The 21,432-nt window shown below is 47.4% G+C and overlaps 1 protein-coding gene across 1 annotated transcript in view; it reads left to right on the top strand.

Moving 5' to 3' along the window:
• The window catches only part of setd2 (SET domain containing 2, histone lysine methyltransferase), a 232,785-nt gene that overhangs the window by 69,449 nt on the left and 141,904 nt on the right, over positions 1 to 21,432 (top strand). Inside the window, exons 6-13 of the mRNA XM_070887830.1 lie at positions 4,336 to 4,464; positions 5,775 to 5,898; positions 8,234 to 8,311; positions 12,833 to 12,930; positions 14,344 to 14,479; positions 15,148 to 15,282; positions 16,106 to 16,234; positions 19,384 to 19,992. Of these exons, the coding sequence (XP_070743931.1) occupies positions 4,336 to 4,464; positions 5,775 to 5,898; positions 8,234 to 8,311; positions 12,833 to 12,930; positions 14,344 to 14,479; positions 15,148 to 15,282; positions 16,106 to 16,234; positions 19,384 to 19,992 (1,438 nt within the window). The remainder of the gene's footprint in view (positions 1 to 4,335; positions 4,465 to 5,774; positions 5,899 to 8,233; positions 8,312 to 12,832; positions 12,931 to 14,343; positions 14,480 to 15,147; positions 15,283 to 16,105; positions 16,235 to 19,383; positions 19,993 to 21,432) is intronic.

The raw sequence follows: 21,432 nt of genomic DNA, 5'->3' as shown, positions 1-21,432 counted from the left end.
TTCGGCCATGATCCTATTAAATGGCGGAGCAGACTCGAGGGGCTGTATGGCCTAATCCTGCTCCTAATTCTTATAGAAACATAGAAAATAGGTGCAGGAGTAGGCCATTCGACCCTTTGAGCCTGCACCGCCATTCAATGAGTTCATGGCTGAACATGCAACTTCAGTACCCCATTCCTGCTTTCTCACCATACCCCTTGATCCCCCTAGTAGTAAGGACTACATTTAACTCCTTTTTGAATATATTTAGTGAATTGGCCTCAACAACTTTCTGTGGTAGAGAATTCCACAGGTTCACCACTCTCTGGGTGAAGAAGTTTCTCCTCATCTCGGTCCTAAATGGCTTATCCCTTATCCTTAGACTGTGACCCCTGGTTCTGGACTTCCCCAACATTGGGAACATTCTTCCTGTATCTAACCTGTCTAAACCCGTCAGAATTTTAAATGTTTCTATGAGATCCCCTCTCATTCTTCTGAACTCCAGTGAATACAAGCCCAGTTGATCCAGTCTTTCTTGATAGGTCAGTCCCGCCATCCCGGGAATCAGTCTGGTGAACCTTCGCTGCACTCCCTCAATAGCAAGAATGTTCTTCAAGTTAGGAGACCAAAACTGTACACAATACTCCAGGTGTGGCCTCACCAAGGCCCTGTACAACTGTAGTAACACCTCCCTGCCCCTGTACTCAAATTCCCTCGTTATAAAGGCCAACATGCCATTTGCTTTCTTAATTGCCTGCTGTACCTGCATGCCAACCTTCAATGACTGATGTACCATGACACCCAGGTCTCGTTGCACCTCCCCTTTTCCTAATCTGTCACCATTCAGATAATAGTCTGTCTCTCTGTTTTTACTACCAAAGTGGATAACCTCACATTATACTTCATCTGCCATGCATTTGCCCACTCACCTAACCTATCCAAGTCACTCTGCAGCCTCATAGCATCCTCCTTGCAGCTCACACTGCCACCCAACTTAGTGTCATCTGCAAATTTGGAGATGCTACATTTAATCCCCTTGTCTAAATCATTAATGTACAATGTAAACAGCTGGGGCCCCAGCACAGAACCTTGCGATACCCGACTTAGTCTCTGCCTGCCATTCTGAAAAGTATCCATTTACTCCTACTCTTTGCTTCCTGTCTGACAACCAGTTCTCAATCCACGTCAGCACACTACCCCCAATCCCATGTGCTTTAACTTTGCACATTAATCTCTTGTGTGGGACCTTGTCGAAAGCCTTCTGAAAGTCCAAATACACCACATCAACTGGTTCTCCCTTGTCCACTCTACTGGAAACATCCTCAAAAAATTCCAGAAGATTTGTCAAGCATGATTTCCCTTTCACAAATCCATGCTGACACCTCTTTCCAAATGCGCTGCTATGACATCCTTATAATTGATTCCATCAGTTTACCCACTACCGATGTCAGGCTACCGGTCTATAATTCCCTGTTTTCTCTCTCCCTCCTTTTTTAAAAAGTGGGGTTACATTGGCTACCCTCCATTCCCGAGGAACTGATCCAGAGTCTATGGAATGTTGGAAAATGACTGTCAATGCATCCGCTATTTCCAAGGCCACCTCCTTAAGTACTCTGGGATGCAGACCATCAGGCCCTGGGGATTTATCGGCCTTCAATCCCATCACTTTCCCCAACACAATGTTCTTAGTAACTGGTCAGGTGGACAGAACAGTGGCAAATGGAATTCAATTCTGAGAAGTGTGAGGTAATGCATTTGGGGAGGGCTAACAAGCAAGAGAATACACATTAAATGGTAGGACACTGACAAGTGTAGAGGATCAAAGGGACCTCGGCATACACAGATCCCTGAAGGTAGCAGGCCAGGTAGATAATGAAGTTAAGAAGGCATGTGGAATACTTGCCTTTATTAGCTGGGGCATAGAATACAAGAGCAAGGAGGTTATGCTTGAACTATATAAAATACTAGTTGGGCCGCAGCTGGAGTACTGCGTGCAGTTCTGGTCACCACTTTACAGGAAAGATGTGATTACATTAGAGAGAGTACAGAGGAGATTTGAGAGGATGTTGCCTGGACTGGAGAATTTTAGCTCTGATGAAAGATTGGATAGAGTGGGTTTGTTTTCTTTGGAACAGAGGAAGCTGAGGGGAGACCTGATTGAGGTGTATAAAATAATGAGGGGCCTAGATAGGCTGGATAGGACCGACCTATTTCCCTCAGCAGAGGGGTCAACAACCAGGGGGCATAGATTTAAAGTAATTGGTCGGAGGTTTAGAGGGGATTTGAGGGGAAATTTCTTCATCCAGAGGGTGGTGGGGGTCTGGAACTCACTGCCTGAAAGGATGATAGAGGCAGAAATTCTCATCACATTTAAAAAGCACCTGAAGTGTCGTAACCTACAGGGCAACGGACCAAGAGCTGGAAAGTGGGATTTGGCCGGTGCGGACACGTGCTGTAAATTTCTATGATTCTAATCCTAGGCCATGGTTCAAGGCCCTTGGCGTAGGACACCACCACAGTCAAAAAGTATCGAAGTGAAAACTTAAATCAGTTGAGCGATCGTTAGGAGATGCCAGTCATTCAGTTTTGAAAGCTGTAGAGGAACAGAAGAATGAGGGAAGTTAAGATGTCCACAGGTTTATGGTCTTGAAAAGTGATATGTTGGAGTAGACAGCACCATCAGTTTTGACTCTGCCTCGGCATCACATTTGGAGCTTAGGAGGAACAAGAGAAGGTGGTGTAGCAGAGCACTGTGACCATAGTCGTGCGGATACAGTGTTGGCCGAGCGGAGGAAAGCAATGAAGCTGAAGTGAGGGAAGCTTTGTCTGTCAGGTATCCAGCTTGTTCATCTTTTTTGCGAGAGAGGTGCTAGAAGAACCTCCCCAGATACTGGAGCGAGAGTCAAGTCTTCAGCAGACTTGGACTTTACAGAACTGAGCTACAAGCTGCTTGAGTTGTCAAATAAATGCTCAGCGTGAAAGAGGAAACTTAAGCTAAGGGGCACAAGCACAAGAGTGGGACTAATTGGATCGCTCTTTCAAAGATCACACACTGGCACGATGAGCTGTGCGGCATGATTCTAAGTTTCAGTCGTGGAGGAGATTGGGAGTTGTACTTGAGGTGACAGGTAATGCTGAGGTCAAGAGTGCCATTCGGGGAAGAAGGGCCCAGCAAGAGAAGGTGGTGTGGGAGTGATGAAGAAGCTGTGTCTTTGAAAGGAACATTTTCATTGACCCATTGAAAGATGTGAAGACAATAACGATTTGATTCAACTGCTGCACTGTGGGGAGAATGAAGGTTGTGTACATGAGGGCCAGGCAGTTTAAAGGAAGCTCATAAATGTAGAGCATCACCGACACGAGACTGGATAATGAGTGGAGCACGGGGTGGGTGCAAGCGGGGCATGTGATGGGTGCGAGGGGGGAACGGGGTGGGGCACGGGTTGGGCGCGAGGGGGGAACTGGGTGGGGCGCGAGGGGGGAACTGGGTGGGGCACGGGTTGGGCGCGAGGGGGGAACTGGGTGGGGCGCGAGGAGGGGAACGGGGTGGGGCACGGGTTGGGCGCGAGGGGGGAACTGGGTTGGGCGCGAGGGGGGAACTGGGTGGGGCGCGAGGAGGGGAACGGGGTGGGGCACGGGTTGGGCGCGAGGGGGGAACTGGGTTGGGCGCGAGGGGGGAACTGGGTTGGGCGCGAGGGGGGAACTGGGTTGGGCGCGAGGAGGGGAACGGGGTGGGGCACGGGTTGGGCGCGAGGAGGGGAACGGGGTGGGCGCGAGGAGGGGAAAGGGATGGGGAACTGGGTTGGGCGCGAGGGGGGAACTGGGTTGGGCGCGAGGGGGGAACTGGGTTGGGTGCGAGGCGGGAACGGCGAGGGGGTCATGGAGTGGGGCACAGGTTGGGCGTGAGTGGGGCATGGGGTGGGTTTGGGGGTGACGGGATGGGTGCGAGAGGGGCACGAAGTGGGGCATGGGTTCGGCACGGGTTGGGCATGAGACTTGAGAGTGAACTAGGTGACCGTGTGGCAGTGGCTGAATCACAAGTGAGTCCAGATAAAATGATCTGAGTGGAATTTTTAACAATCATGGCATTGCTTCAGTGGAAAACCATACAACAACTTGTTAAGAAGTGCACAGTAGCGCGCTCTGTCAAAAAGCTGTAGAGAAATTCAAGGTGATGACCAACAAGTCACAGGAATGTTCAAGGAATGTTCTAACGTGGGGTCTGATAAGAGAAGTAAAGTAGCCAGTAATGGGATCCTTGTGGGCAGGCGGATTGGCCATATTTGAATGTATCTGAGGGATGATCGTTGTAACATTTCGCAGTAACATTAGACATTCGTTGTTTCCTCTTCTCAGCTCGTCAAGGTGCCTGCACGGAGAGTACTGTACAAACCGGAGGTTCCAGAGGCGGCAGTATGCAGATGTAGAAGTCATTCTCACTGAGAGGAAAGGCTGGGGCCTCCGAGCAGACAAAGAGTTGTCAATGTGAGTGAAACCGAATTTCTCTTTGCATTTATGAACCATTTCCAGTGTATCCCCTCCTTCCTTATTCCCCCCCACCCCCCCCAAAAGTGCTGACTCTTCCAGAAATATGCTTCTGTGGGTTCAATATGGTTGGCTCAATATGGTTGCAGCCATTCTTCATGTGTGAGCCTAGACAGTGAGAATTGGTGACTTTTGTCCTCGTCCAACATCCAATAATGCCCACACATTTCAGCAGGGGTCGCTGGATAGCCTTCACCTCCCCCGCCCCCCTCCCCCTGCCTAGGGATGCTAAGACCAACCATGGCACTTCAGCTGCCGCTGCAGCACAGATCAGTGAGCTCAGTACGGACCGGGAATCGAACTGGTCCTTAGTTACAAGCTGCCATTATCAACTGAGTCAAGGGGGAGGTGGGAGCGTTGTGGGGGGTGGGAGGAATAACGTTTTTTTTACGTTAGTCACTCCCCCATACGCACCATTCATCACATTGAAAGTTGGTCGATAGTCCAGTTCCAGGCATCCGCTAGTGCCACTATGACTGATCACTAGCAGATCAGGTGCTATTTGTGAGTTTCCTATTTGCATTACCCTTCCCCCTCCCCCCACCCCTCCCCAAGCTATATTTCGAATTATGATTATCGTAGTTTTCCTATCGTACCTTCCCCCTCCAGACGCATCCTCCTGAATGAAAACTCAGGTGCCTCAAGATGGACGGGACAGTGGTCCAATCCTCGTAGGACCACCTCTGTGGGCTGCGTATGGTCTCCGAGATCTTGCCCAAGCGGCCTCCTCGTAGTGACCACCTGTCCGTGATTGCAAACGAGCGTGTGTCGTGAACTCATCCCCAACTACTCCACGTGGCATCAAGCATTGGCACGTTATTTAAGCTCTTGGTAAGAGTTTCAGTTATTGGGTATTTGAGAAGGTTCATTCTCTTTTCGCTCAATTGTTGATCACCTGTGTCTGGGGTAACTATTACAAGATCACCACACTGTCCCCATCTCCAGCTCCTGTGGCTGTTTGGTTGGCATTCTTCCATTTGAGACCCTCCCCTACTCAGCCCCACTCTCTCAGTTGTGGCCTCCCAACTCCCATCATCTCCAAAGGCTATTGTTCTCAACCATGAAATGATCAAAATGGGGCCACCGTCGTCCTTCCTCTGTTGGGTGGCAAAAGTTATTGCGGATTGAAAAAGTGAAGCCCTTGATTATGGTGAAGCTAGTTAGGTTCACTGTGAAGACTGGGGGTGGGGGGGGGGGGCAGTGGTGGGGTATGATACACTGTTGTAATGAGGAGGGCTTTGTCTTTGCAGAAATAGCTTTGTGCTGGAGTACTGCGGGGAAGTGCTAGATCACAAGGAATTCAAGACGAGAGTTAAGGAGTACGCCCGCAACAAGAACATCCATTACTACTTCATGGCACTGAAGAACGATGAGGTGAGAAGATGGCCCGTGTTGCTCACGATTCATATTCCCCTGCCCTGTCCCCAGTTAGTCCATAGTGCGTGTGTTGGCTCGCTGAAGAAGCTATCCTCTTAGTCCCATTCCTGTCCCCTTTGACCACACTGTTTCAAATTTGTCTTTCACATATTTATCCATTTCCCTTTCAAAAGCCATTCTGGATTCTGCTTCTGCTGCTGTTTCTAATAGACATTGCACGTCCCAACAACCCTTTGCGTTTATAAAAAAAAAAATTCTTCAACCCGCCCCCATTCATTCTTTTGGTACTGATCTTAAATTTGTGCCCATTAGGTTACTGACTCACTGACAACTGAAGTGTCAGCCTGGATTATGCACTCAAGTGTCTGGGATGGGACTTGAACCCACAATCTTTTGGGAGGCAAGAGAGCTATCATTGAGCCAAGGCTTCAGTGCAGTACTGAGTGAGTGGTGCACTATCCGAGATGTCACCTTTTGGATGAGACGTTAAACTGTGGTCCCACCAGGTCTCTCGGGTGGATGTAAAACATTCCATGGCCCTACTTTGCAGAGCAGGGCAGTTCTCTCAGTGTGTTGATCGTTATTTATCCTTCAACAAACAACACTAAAACAGATTATCTGGTCCATTATCTTATTACGGTTTGTGGGATCTTGCTGAGCATAGATTGGCTGCTGCATTTTCCTACATTACAACAGTGGCTTCACTTCAAAAGTACTTCGTTGGCTGTAAAGTGTTTTGGGATGTCTTGAGGTCGTGAAAAAAAAGAAAAACAAATACCTGAAATCCTGTAGCGTCTTTCGCGACTACCAGACGTCTCCAAGCTTACAGCCAATGAAGTACTTTTGTAGTGTAGTCACTGTTGTCATGTGGGAAATATGGCAGCCAATTTACGCACAGCAAGCTCCCACAAATAGCAATGTGACAGTGACCAGATAATCTGTTTTTATGTTGGTTGAAGGATAAATATTGGCCAGGACACTGGGGCTAACTCCCCTGCTCCTCTTCGAAATAGTGACATGGGATCTTTCTACGTCCACCTGAGAGCAGACCGAGTCTCGGTTTAACGTCTCATCCGAAAGATGGCACCTCCGACAGTGCAGCACTCCCTCAGCACTTCACTGGAGTGTCAACCTAGATTTTTGTGCTCAAGTCCTTGAAGTGGGAATTGAACCCACAACCTTCTGACTCAGGCGAGTGTGTCACCTACTGAGCCACAACTGACACACTAAAGGCGCTATATAACGCAAGATCTTCCTATCACACCCTGCCCCAGCTGTTGGCCTGGCTGAAATCAGCTAAGAGACCATGGCTGGACATTGGATCTTGCTGTCTGTAAGGCCTAGTGTTGTGTCAGGTGGTGTTGAAGAAAGGAGCAGGTAATTCTAAAGAAAAGTAAGGTATTGTCTTTTTCTTTCTCCCCTCTGTCCACCTAGTCTTCACTCGGTGCCTCCTCGTAGTGACCACCTGTCCGTGATTGTAAACTAGCGTGCGCCGTGAACTTGCGCCCAATCACTCCACATCGCAGCAAGTATTGTCGCATTTCTCTGTAACAACCTTAGAAGGAAGGGAAAAATGAAGCCATTTACAAAGCACCTGTTCCTGTCATTTAAACATCTCAAATCACTTTTATTTTAATCCATTTGTGCAATGTGGGCATCGCTGGTATGTCCAGCATTTATTGCCCATCCCTAGTTGCCCTTGAGCAGGTGTTGAGCCGTCTTCTTCAACACCTGCAGTGAAGGAACTCCCATAATGCTGTTAGGTTGGGAGTTCTAGGATGTTGACCCAAAGGCTATGAAGGAGCTGTCATGTATGTCCAAGTTAGGATTGTGTGTGACTTGGAAGAGAACTCGGGAGGTGATGGAGTTCCCATGCACCTACTTCGCTTGTTATTCTAGGCGGTGGAAGGTCGCGGATTTGGGAGTTGCTGCCGAAGAAAGCTTCACTTCCCGCAATGAATCGAGTGGAGTAAGTGTTGTTTGGAAATGCTGCAGCACCAAAGTCCCGCAGAGAGCTAAAGTGACATAGCTCTTGGCGGTACCAGCTGAGGATGGAATGTTGGCCAGGACACCGGGAGATCTTTAACACCAGGAATCTTGGCTCAACGTTCAGTCCAAGAGGTGAGGGCATAGACAATACAGAACTCGCTCAGAGCTGCACCAGTGTATTGGCCTAAATTACAGATTTACTTTCAGCCAGTCTGAATCCTACTTTTGTGTGCGTGCCTGTGTAAAATGAGCAGCTGCTTTGCTTGTGGTTGTGAAGCCAACTAGTGGTTTCCATTTACGAAAATAAGTCACTTTTTCTTTGCTTTCATTTTCTTTTCACTAGATCATCGATGCCACTCTGAAAGGAAACTGTTCTCGTTTCATGAACCACAGCTGTGAGCCCAATTGCGAAACTCAGAAGGTGAGAGAACGGAAGCGCGAAGGGGCTGATGTGGTCACAACTTTCCCCTCTCTTTCTCCCCCTGTCCCTCCCCAGTCCTCAGCTCCAAATACCTTGTCCTACTGGACGATGGGAGAAAAACAAACTGTCCCTCTCGCATAGATAGCAAGAGTTTCTATAGGTATATAAAAAGGAAAAGAGTGGCTAAAATAAATGTTGGTCCCTTAGAGACCAGGGAATTAGTGATGGGGAACATAGAGATGGCAGAAACTCTGAACAAATATTTTGTATCAGTCTTTACGGTAGAGGACACTAAAAATATCCCAACAATGGATAGTCAAGGGGCTATGGAGGGGGAGGAACTTAACACAATCACAATCACTAAGGAGATGGTAGTCAGAAAGATAAAGGCAGATAAATCCCCTGGACCTGATGGTTTGCATCCGAGGGTCTTAAGAGAAGTAGTGGTAGGGATAGTGGATGCATTGGTTGTAATTTACCAAAATTCCCTGGATTCTGGGAAGGTCCCAGCAGATTGGAAAACTGAAAATGTAACGCCCCTTTTTTAAAAAAGGAGGCAGACAAAAAGCAGGAAACTATAGACCAGTTAGCCTAACATCTGTGGTTGGGAAAATGTTGGAGTCCATTATTAAAGAAGCAGTAGCAGGACATTTGGAAAAGCATAATTCAGTCCAGAGTCAGCATGGATTTATGAAGGGGAAGTCACGTTTGACAAGTTTGCTAGAATTCTTTAAAGATGTAACGAACAGGGTGAATAAAGGGGAACCAGTGGATGTGGTGTATTTGGACTTCCAGAAGGCATTTGACAAGGTGCTCCATAAAAGGTTACTGCACAAGATAAAAGTTCACGGGATTGGGGGTAATATATTAGCATGGATAAAGGATTGGCTAATTAACAGAAAACAGAGAGTCGGGATAAATGGTTCATTCTCGGGTTGGCAATCAGTAACTAGTGGGGTGCCGCAGGGATCAGTGCTGGGACCCCAACTATTTACAATCTATATTAACGACTTGGAGGAAGGGGCTGAGTGTAACGTAGCCAAGTTTGCCAACGATACAAAGATGGGAGGAAAAGCAATGTGTGAGGAGTGCATAGACATGCTCAGTGAGTGGGCAAAACATTGGCAGATGGAGTATAATGTTGGAAAGTGTGAGGTTATGCACTTTGGCAGAAAATAAATCGAAGAGCAAGTTATTATTTAAATGGAGAAAAATTGCAAAGTGCTGCAGTACAGCGGGACCTGGGGGTCCTGGTGCCTGAAACACAAAAGGTTAGTATGCAGGTACAGCAAGTGATCATGAATGCCAATGGAATCTTGGCCTTTATTACAAAGGGGATGGAGTATTAAAGTAGGGAAGTCTTCCTACTACAGTTGTACAGGGTATTGGTGAAGCCAGACCTAGAGTACTGCGTACAGTTTTGGTCACTGTATTTAAGAAAGGATATACTTGCTTTGGAGGCAGTTTAGAGAAGGTTCACTAGGTTGATTCCGGAGATGAGGGGGTTGACTTATGAGGAATGGTTGAGTAGGTTGGGCCTCTACTCATTGGAGTTCAGAAGAATGAGAGGTGTTTTTATCGAAACGTATAAGATTATGAGGGGGCTTGACAAGGTGGATGTAGAGAGGATGTTTCCACTGATAGGGGAGACTAGAACTAGGGGGCATAATCTTAGAATACGTGGCTGCCCATTTAAAACTGAGATGAGGAGAAATTTATTCTCTGAGGGTTGTAAATCTGTGGAATTCGCTGCCTCAGAGCTGTGGAAGCTGGGTCATTGAATACATTTAAGACACAGATAGACAGTTTCTTAACCGATAAGTGGTTATGGGGAACGGGCAGGGAAGTGGACCTGAGTCCATGATTGGATCAGCCATGAGGGGCTGTATGGCCTACTCCTGCTCCTGTTTCTTATGTTCTTGTAGGGTGAAGAAGATGCATCACTTTTGTATGACTTCACTGGGTGGGATTATGGGCAAATTAACCATGTGTCGTGGCACTGAGCCATACAGATCAAGGAAGGCCCAGATTGGATTCTCGGTCTGCACTGAGTTAATTATTGTCAGCTAGGACATTTGGCCTGCCACAATTGGCCTCGCTACCTCTGGATGGGAAGATCAGCCAGGATTCCAGCTCCTGATCTTTTCTTATATATATTTATTCTCAGTACATGGGTGTCACTGACAAGGCTGCCATTTATTGTCCATCCTAATTGCCCTTGAGAAGATGGTGATGAGCTGCCGCTTTGAACCGCGGCAGTCGGTGTGGTGAAGGTACTCCCACAGTGCTGTTGGGGAGGGAGTTCCAGGATTTTGACCTAGCGATGATGAAGGAACGGTAATAATATGTACAAGTCAGGACATTGTGAGACTCGAAGGGGAACTTGGAGGTGACGGTGTGTGCCTGTGCACCTGCTGCCCTTTTCCATTTTTTGTTAAGTTTCTTTTTTCCTGGCGATGTTGGAGTATGATTCCAGGGGCAGCCCCACAATCTCTCTCCCAAGTGGTCATTTTTCTTGTGTGAGCCAAGGCTTCAGCCACCAGTAGGCTATTCAGCTGTGGAAGACCTCACAGCTGAGCACTATTGTGTTCTCGCCAGTTGTCTTCACACGTTCACCAATATTTAACCCTCAACAACATCGCTAAAACAAAGTATTACATTCCTGTTGGTGGGAGCTTGCTGTGTGTTTCCTACATTACTGCAGTGACTCATTTCCAAAGTAATGAATCGGCTGCTGAGCGCTTTGGGGCGTCCTGAGGTTGAGAGAGGCTCCATATAAATTCAAGTCTCTGTCTTATTTTCTGGCAAGCTTAATGTTTCAGGAGTTGGGACCTTGGCTGATTTTCTTTTCCCTCCTCCCCACAACTCAGTGCGGACTAGGAATTGAACCTGGGACCTTCTGGTCCTGTGCAATCCGTTCACTGCTCACCACGTGTGTCTCATTGAGAATCCAGATGTCGCTAATGGTGATAAGTAATTTAAAAATGTGCAATAAACATCGTCGTTGGGCATGTGACCACAATACTCATATTTGCATGACATATGCATGTAAACTTTTACCTTTTTGTGTGTTTGGTAAAATGATGAGACATAAAGTTTAAGTATGCAAGTATTTTCTGACTGAGTGGTTCACTTCCTTGGTTACTGAATGCTAGTTAATGTTTGTTAAGTAAATATACACATGACATACATTTACCCGTATTGTGTGTGAGATGTTTTAGAACATAACATAAGAATTAGGAGTAGGCTATTCAGCCCCTCGAGCTGGCTCCGCCATTCAATGAGATCATGGCTGATATTCTACCTCAACTCCACTGTCCCCATATCCCTTGATTCCCTTAATGTCCAAAAATCTATCGCTCTCTGCCTTGAATATACTCAACGACTGAGCCTCTACAGCCCTTTGGGGTAAAGAATTTCCAAAGATTCACACTCCTGAGTAAAGAAATTGCTCCTCATCTTGGTCCTAAATGGCTGACCCCTTATTCTGAGACTGTGACCCCTGGTTCTATCCTCCTGCATCTACCCTGTCGAGCCCTGTCAGAATTTTGTATGTTTCAATGTATGTTTCTACTTAAATCAGTGCAAGTGGCTGCAGTGGTGTTGCTGTGGCTAGTTTGTGATTTCTATTGGACAGCAGTGTTCTAGTCCACATTGACTGTACCCACGGAGCCATCGGCTGAGCTGGGGAGGCCTCTCTTAAACTGCTCGTGTGCCTCGTTGAGATAATTGCCAGGTCTTGTGCTGCTGGACTTTAGAATGTATCCGAGAGGCCTTCAATGTGGAGTACAGTGCATTCCTTGAAACTCGGGCCTGTTAGGAGCCATGCAAAAGTGAGTAAGGAGGAATTGTAGGTTAAAGGAACACTGAAATATACATGCCCTTTCCCTGCTCCACCCCGTCCTTAAAGTCCGATGTATGTTAGATATAAAAGAACTGACACCATCCCAACATGTTGCGTCGCGAGTTAGTCGATCATCTTTTAAAAGGAAAACCTTGCATTTATATAGAGCCTTTCACATCTTCTGGAGATCCCAAAGCGCTTTACAGCCAGTGAATTACTTTTGAAATGTGGTCACTGTTGTAATGTAGGGAAACGCAGAAGTCTGCGCACAACAAGGTCCCAGAAATTGAGATCGATGACCAGATCATCGTTTTTGACGGTGTTGGTTAAGGGATAAATATTGTCCAGGAAATTGGGAGAACTGCCCTGCTCTTGGAATAGTATCAAGGGGTCTTGTATGTCCACCTGAGAGGGCAGACAGGGACCTCAGTTTAACGACTCTTCCGAAAGACAGCACCTCAGACAGTACAGCGCTCCCTCAGTTCTGCACTGAAGTGTTAGCCAAGATTATGAGCTCAAATCTCCGGAGTGAGGCTTGAACCCACGACTTCCGGACTCAGAGGTGAGAGTGCTACCACTGCGCCAAACTGATAGCCTTGCCCTGTAAGTGACTACTTTATGGTATCTATACAAAAATCTACTGAATTTTCATTTCCTGTCATCTGTGTTTGTTCTAGTGGACGGTAAACGGGCAACTACGGGTCGGATTCTTCACAACTAAGACGGTTCCAGCTGGGGCAGAGCTGACCTTCGATTACCAGTTTCAGAGATATGGGTAAGATGTGCTGAGCAGGCTGAAGTGCCCTGTTTTTACTCCACTTGTACAGTAGTCCTTGTACTGGTCTCAGTCAGAGCGTAGCATAACGCAAGCGTAGCTCTGATTATCCAGCTTGCTTCAACATTACACCAAGAAATATGGCCAAAGGTCAGAGCTTCAGAATCCAAATCCTTTAATAACTGTGTGTGAAAACTGTTGATAAAGAATAAAAGACAGATCTAACATTCTGGTAACTCAACATTAACAATTAAATACAAGCAGTAATCAAAAGAAGTTACTTATCTCTTTCTGTACATCACATACAAATACAACAATTCCAGAACAATTGGATGAGAAGAAGTTACTTACATTAATGTACTTCTGGGAAGGTTTAATACAACAGGAGGTTCGTTTTTAATCACTAAAACTACAGACAGTGTAAGCTAAAATGGATGCTTGTGGCTTCTCTGCTGCAGCTGGTTTTCTCTTTGGTTTTGCTTTCTCTTTATTCTTTTCTGTCCAATCGGAAAAACGCCACTCTGTGGCTGGAGTACTTCGTGACATCTGCTGTGTCCAGAATTAAACTGGCTCCAACCAATACAGTCCAACCAATACTGTCTATTGCATCAAAGACTTAGATATAAACCGCACTCAATATAATACCACCAGCGCACCGTGGCTGCAGTGTGTACTATCCACAGGATGCACAGCAGCAACTCGCCAAGGCTTCTTCGGCAGCACCTCCCAAACCCGCAACCTTCACCACCTAGAAGGGCAAGGGCAGCAGGCGTATGGGAACACCACCACCTCCAAGTCACACACCATCTTGACTTGGACACATATCACCATTCCTTCGTCGACACTGGGTCAAAATCCTGGAACAGCATGGGCCGGCAAGAACTCCAAATATACTGTAAATGTGACATTAGAAAGATGGCTGCATTTAAGGGCTGTGCCATTTAGTGTAGCAGTTATGTTACTGGACTAGAAATCCAGAGAAAGGGACTTCAAATCCCATCATGGCAATTTGAGAATTTGAATTCAGTTTTAAAACAAATTTGGGAAAGAACAGCTGATCTCAGTAAAAGTGACCATGAAGTTGTCGGATTGTTGTAAAAACCCAACTGGTTCACCAATGTCCTTCAGGGAAGGAAACCTGCAGCCCTTACCTGGTCTGGCCTATATGTGACTCCAGTCCCACACCAACGCAGCTGACTTTTAACTGCCTTCTGAAGTGGTCTAGGAAGTCACACACTTGTATCAAACCGCTATCAGTGAGGGGTCCGATAGTTATCTTCTGGTTCGTGTGGGCACACTCCTGAACGCAAGACGCTCAGATCACTTAACTGCATTGTACCCAGGTGACTATCTGTGGTTGGACCGTAAGCTTATAACAGCTACTTGTGGATGTTTTTGTCTCCCTGACTGCAGCAAGGAGGCTCAGAAATGTTTCTGCGGATCGGCAAATTGCCGCGGGTACCTGGGCGGTGAAAACCGGGTCAGCATCCGGGCTGCCGGAGGGAAGGTTAAACTAAAGGACAAGGATCGGTCCCGGAAGAAAGACTCTGTGAGTATCGCTATGAACCCGCCCGTGACACGACTTTTACCATATGAGTTGCAGCTTACTTTTCTCTCCCGCTCTCCCCTCCGGATTTCTCCCCTCCTCTCCTGAAGTTGCCGAGCCGTGTCAAAGCCCAGGGGTCCGGCTTCCACGGACACCAGACACCCTCCAGTGCCTTACATGAGTGGAAATTTATTTTACATGATCGTAGACGGTATGTGTGAGTAGGTTCTTTGACTATAGTTGAGGCATCGTGCGGTGGTGTGGTTATTTTACTGGACTAGAAATCTCGAGACCGGAGTTCAGATCTCTCCATGGCATTGAAAATTTGAGTTCGATTTTATAAATTTGCTAGTAAGTATAGCAGCCCAATTGTTATTCTGGCTGTGATCAGTTAACTCCGTACAGATTGATCTGGGCCTTCCTTGGCCTGTGCAGCTCAGTGCCACACCACATGGTTCCTTTGTCCTTTAATCCACCCAGGGGAGCCACACAAATGATGCATCTGTAACCTCCCATCGTCCTCCTGTGGTGCCACGGCATTGGCGTCCCTTTTAACTGGCGTGAGTGCTTGGGAGGTTCAGGAGGAGGAGGGACTCGGGCCCGGCCTTTGACACAGGCTGCGCTATTACTCGAGCCAAGTAGTCAAGCTCCTCTTTCCTCTCGGTTGTCAGGTGGATGAAGAGCTGGAGGCCTTCCTGGAGAATGGCGACGGACTGTGCGACTCTGACCACGTGCTCAGCTTAACCCGGCTGATGGTCCGGATAGAGACGATGGAGCAGAAACTGACCTGCCTCAAGATTATACAGGTAACGAGAAGAAGGGCTTGGAGTAGTGGGGAGGGGGGGTGTGACCGAGGCGATGGCGGGTGGGTGGGTGCGGACTGAGTTAAAACCTTAAGCTTGACGTCAATCCATGGACGATTACTAGCTGCCAGTACTGTGCGATGGAGATTGGGTACGAGTCTGTACCTTTGGTCACTCGAATCTTACTGCCGATTACTTCTCCGAAAGTGAAGTAATGTCTCGGGTACAGTAGTGTAGCGGTTGTGCTACTGGACTAGTAATTCAGAGATCGCAAGTTCAAATCCCACTGTAGCAGTTTGAGAATTGAATTCAGATTTTTTTTTTAACTTTTGGAAATTTAAAAAGCTGGTATCATTAAAAGTGACCATGAATCTGTCGGATGGTCATAAAAACCCAAATGGTTCACTAATGCTCTTTAGGGGAGGAAACTGCCGTCCTTACCCAGTCTGGCTTATATGTGACTTGTCCCCATGCCAGCGTGGTTAACTCTTAACTGTCCTCTGAAGTGGCCTAGCAAGCCACTCCATTGTATCAAACCGCTACTACTGGCTCTAGAACACCTGGAACTCCCTAGCTAATAGCACTGTAGGAGCACCTTCACCACACGGACTGCAACGGTTCAAGAATAAGGCCCACCACCACCATCTCGGGGCTAGCAGGGATGAGCAATAAATGCAGGCCTTGCCAGCGATGCCCTCATCCCGAGAATCAATTGCGGGGGTCGCGGAAGAGGAGCGGGCAAACAGGTCAACACTACGAAGAAAAGATTGACGGAGTGAGGGAGTTCTTTTAAACCAAGATGTTACCGTGTGTATTTATTTTTCAGAACACGCACTCACAAAGTTGCTTGAAATCCTTTCTGGAATATCATGGACTGTCCCTGCTTTGGATCTGGATGACTGAGCTTGGTGATAGCCGGGGGAACTCCAGCAACAATATTAAGCTTCAGACCGAAGTACGTTGAGCTAAGGATTCGTACATTCCCACAGGGAATGTTGGAGTGAAGTCTGTTGGATCTGGGAGCATGAGTAGGATGCTGCAATACTGGCATTCCACCAGCAGAGAGAGCTCTAACATTAACATGAGGCAATTAAAAAGGCACACTGAGTAATTGATTGTCACACAGCTCATGTCAGCAGGATTTTAAAACTTGGTGTGTGGATTTTGTGCTCGTCCAGGTGAAAGATAGTGCAGGAAAATTACACTCATTGTCGGCAGCGAGCACTCGTTGCTTTCTTACCTTCACACTCTTCCCTTGCAGGTTGATTAACAGTCTGGCAACGTGAACACTCCTTCCATGGCCATAACTATCTTTAGACCAGCCGATAGGGGTTTCGTCCTATGCAGCTGTGGAGGGAGAAACAGAGAAGCATTTCAGGTGGATGTGACCTGCCGTCAGAACGCTGACGAAAGGTCATCGACCTGAAACGTTTACTTTGTTTCTCTCGCCACAGGTGCTGCCTGACCTGCTGAGTATTTCCAGCATTTTCTGTTTTTGTTTCAGATTTCGAGCATTCACAGTATTTTGCTTTTGAAATACCTGGGAGTGTTTGATGCAACAGTGTGGAGATGGTTTTCCTCTGTATCTAGCCCTGTTGTACCTGCCCTGGGAGTGTTTGATAGACAGTGTAGAGGGGGCTTTACTTTGTATCTAACCCGTGCTGTACCTGTCCTGGGGGTGTTTGATGGGGCAGTGTAGATGCAGCTTCACTCTAGAAACATAGAAAATAGGTGCAGGAGTTAGGCCATTCGGCCCTTCGAGCCTGCACCACCATTCAATATGATCATGGCTGATCATGCAACTTCAGTACCCCATTCCTGCCTTCTCTCCATACCCCTTGATCTCTTTAGCTGTAAGGGCCACATCTAACTCCCTTTTGAATATATCTAACAAACTGGCCTCAACAACTTTCCGTGGTAGAGAATTCCACAGGTTCACAATTCTCTGGGTGAAGAAATTTCTCTTCATCTCAGTCCTAAATGGCTTACCCTTTTATCCTTAGACTGTGACCCTGGTTCTGGACTTCCCCAACATCGGGAACATTCTTTCTGCATCTAACCTGTCTAATTCCATCAAAATTTTATGTTTCTATGAGATCCCCTCTCATTCTTCTAAATTCCAGTGAATATAAGCCTAGTCGATCCAGTCTTTCTTCATATGTCAGTTCTGCCATCTTGGGAATCAGTCTGGTGAACCTTCGCTGCACTCCCTCAATAACAAGAATGTCCTTCCACAGATTAGGAGACCAAAACTGTACTCAATATTCAAGGTGTGGTCTCACCAAGGCCCTGTACAACTGTAGTAAGACCTCCCCTGCTCCTATACTCAAATCCTCTCACTATGAAGGCCAACATGCCATTTGCTGCCTTCACCACCTGCTGTACCTGCATGCCAACTTTCAATGACTGATGTACCATGACACCCAGGTCTCGTTGCACCTCCCCTTTTCCTAATCTGTCACCATTCGGATAATATTCTGCCTTCCTGTTTTTGCCACCAAAGTGGATAACCTCACATTTATCCATATTATACTGCATTTGCCCACTCACCTAACCTGTCCAAGTCACCCTGCAGCTTGTTAGCATCCTCCTCACAGCTCACACAGCCACCCAGCTTAGTGCCATCTGCAAACTTGGAGATATTACACTCAATTCCTCCGTTTAAATCATTAATGTATATTGTAAATAGCTGGAGTCCTAACAATGAACCTTGTGGTACCCCACTAGTCACTGCCTGCTATTCTGAAAAGGACCCGTTTATTCCTACTCTTTGCTTCCTGTCTGCCAACCAGTTCTCTATCCACGTCAGTACATTACCCCCAATACCACGTGCTTTGATTTTGCACACCAATCTCTTGTGTGGGACCTTGTCAAAAGCCTTTTGAAAGTCTAAAGACACCACATCCACTGGTTCTCACTTGTCCACTCTACTAGTTACATCTTCAAAAAATTCTAGAAGATGTGTCAAGCATGATCTATATCTAATCTATGCTGTACTTCCCCAGGATTATACGAGACGATGCTGAGCCGGTTTTTGAGAGCGCAGTGATAAAATGGAGGGATCTGGGCTGGGAGCGGGCAGATACTGTTGTGCATTTTCTATTTTTATCGCAGAGCGTGTTCTCCCAATTGGTAAACTCCACCTCACACACTTGGGCAGTTAGAATCATCGAATCGTACAGCACAGAGGAGGCCATTCCGCCTTTCGTTCCTGTGCCGGCTCTTTGAAAGAGCTATCCGGTTTAGTCCCACACTCCAGTCTCTTCCCCATAACACTACAAACCAGTTCTCTTTTAGGTACATGTTCCAATATCCTTTTTGAAAGTTCCTATGGAATCTGATTCCGCCACCCTTTCAAGTAGTGCACTCTGTATGGAAAAATTCTCCTGATTTCCCCTGTAGTTCTGTTGCCAATTATTTTAATCTATGACCTCTGGTTACTGACCCACTTGCCAGAGAGTACAGTTTCTTCCTACTTGCTCTTCAAAACCCCTCATCATTTTGAATAAAATAACACAGGATATGCAGCACAGAAACAGGCCATTCGGCCCAACCAGTCCATGCCGGCGTTTATACTCCACTCAAGCAATAGAATACCTCTATCAGGTCTTCCCTTAACCTTCTCTGCTCTAAGGAGAACAATCCCAGCTTCTCCAATCTCTCCGCATACCTGAAGTCTGCCATTCCTGATATCATCCTAGTAAAGCTCCTCTATACCCTCTCCAAGGCCTTGGCATTCTTCCTCAAGTGTGGTTAACAGTTGGAGGGAGAGGGAGGTACCAAGTGAAGAAGACTGAACTGTTGTCTTTCTATGTCCCAGCTCAGCGGTACTTTAGATTGGGAAAGAAGTTGGCCTTGATTGGGAATTGGTTGAGTCCTGGGGGGATTGGGAGATGTTTTCTGCAATGCTGGGTGTAGGGCCCACATGCAGGGCCTCCACTAACGTTGGAACGAGTTGCGGGGAGATGATGACGCTTGGGTTTTAAAAAGGAAGGAATTTCTACCCTTTTCCAGTCGTCAGTCTCTATCCGACACAATGAAGATTAAGGGAGTTGGAATGAGGGAGCAGCCCTGACTACAGTTGTTAACCATTTGTCTTCACAGATCATGAAGACCCTGGAGCTGTTACCAATCCCCACCAAGAACATGTTGGAGGAAAGCAAGCTCCTGCCCATCATTCAACGTTGGGCCCAGACAAAGGCATCCGCCCCCCAGGTCAGCGAGGCAGACGGTTATTCAAGTGAAAACACGTCGCGTGCACAGACGCCGCTGAACACGCAGGATCCCGCGCTGAAGCAGAGCGGCGAGGCCGACAGCGATACCCCCAAAAAACTGGTGATGCGGCGGCTGAAGATCATGAGCGAGAACAGCATGGACAGCGGGCTGTCGGACACCAGCAAAGCCTCCGACGGGGAGATTGAAGTCAAAGACGTGAAGGAGGAGGCTGTCGCTGCCGTCGAACCGTCGGCCTGTCTTCCGCCGGATGAGGAGGAGCCACCGGCCGACGACGGGGAGGCCCCAGAGACAGATCCCACCTCAAAAACAACCAGTGGGACCAAGCTGGACGAGGGGGCCTTGGTGGAAACGCCGTCGCAGGACGAAGAGGAAGGGGTGTCTGACGCAGAGAGCGAGCGAAGCCAGGAGCAGCCCTGCAAAATCGAGGATGTGAGCGAGCTGGCCACGAAGCTCCTCGATGTGTGGAAGGACCTGAAGGTGGGTGTTGGCACTTGGAGGGAAGTAAAGTCCGAAATAATCTGCAGAAACAATGTTTCAGCGAGCGCCTGACCAACAGGCTCCCGACGGAGATGGTGGAAGCAGTTAGTGTTGATTCAATCAGATGCAAGTTCGATAGATTGCTTTCAAAAAATAATGTTTTGTGATACAGTAATTTGGGGCCTAACTTTGGTAAGTGCAGCATGCTAGGGAGCAACAGTTGACGATGGTTCCCAAAGTTCTCCACCACAGGGGCTTTTCCTCACCTCGTGTCTGGGTCTGTTGTAAACTAATTGACGGAGATTGATTGCTATGATTAGTTAAAAACTTAGATGGAGCATGGTCTTCTTTCATCTAGCAGTTCCCATGTTCCTCTTGGTAAGAGCCCTGTAGGGAAAAGAGGGATTTCCCCCCCCCCCCACCACAAAGTGGCCCTCAGTGATGAAAATCATTGATGCACTGCACGATATAATAGAACAACAACTCGTAGCTCTCGCTTGTTTTGCTCAGCGTGGGTTAGGGGATGTAGTGGGGCCACAGCGCTGCCTACTGGCCCCAGCCTGCAACTGCAACATCACGGGGCCCTGTTTACAAACCGATCGCCACAATGAACCTGCTGAGAAAACCCTTTATTCTGCGTTGGACCTAACGCTGCAAGTGATTTTCACTGACAACAAGAAGTGTGGTTTGTGGATAGGAAATGCATGCATAACACAAGATTTATTGGACCATTTATAGATTATAAAGTGCATCATTCTGTTCAATAGGCTTACTTTATTCAGCATCACGTAGAAAACCAACTGTTTTAAAGGTAGGGCCCCTGGTCGCTCAGTGGGTGAAGGCCCTGCCCAATAAAGCAATGAGCCCGGCACACCAGAAGGCCCAGGTTTGATCCATGGTCTGGGCTGAGGGTGGGAGCTGGCATGCTCCAATTGGCCTCGATTCAGCCGGAGAAGGGAGGGCACAACAAATAGCCAGGTCTCCCGCTCCCCGTCCTTATCCTTATTCTCTGTTGTCCAGTGCATTTGTGCAGGTAAAAGGTGAAGCCAGGGTCAGGCTCAGTTCTGATGGCCCCCCCCCCGGCCCCCCCCCCTCCCAGTGTTGTAGAGTTTGCTAACCTTGTCTCTTTCTAGGCCAATTGAGGTTAGGTACTAAAGAGCTTGTCAGCTCCTAGAGCCATATGCAGCAGGAGTCAGGAGAGAGAGGGGAGTAGAGAATGATGAATGTCTCATGTAGTGGTTGAGGTGTTTGCACCACTTGGTCTCCAACTTTGCTGTTCAAGGATGTAGCTTTAAGCCTGTCAAATATTCCGAGTAAACTTTGGCCACAGTCTAGTTTAATACCCCAATACTGAGGGAATGCTGATCACAGTTTAGGTTGACACACCAATACTGAGGGAGTGCTGCATTTCACTCAGTCTAGATTAACACTCCAATACTC

The sequence above is a fragment of the Pristiophorus japonicus genome, chromosome 1 (assembly GCF_044704955.1).
Source record: "Pristiophorus japonicus isolate sPriJap1 chromosome 1, sPriJap1.hap1, whole genome shotgun sequence".
NCBI classification, from domain to species: domain Eukaryota; kingdom Metazoa; phylum Chordata; class Chondrichthyes; family Pristiophoridae; genus Pristiophorus; species Pristiophorus japonicus.
This window is presented reverse-complemented; position numbering and strand designations above follow the sequence as displayed.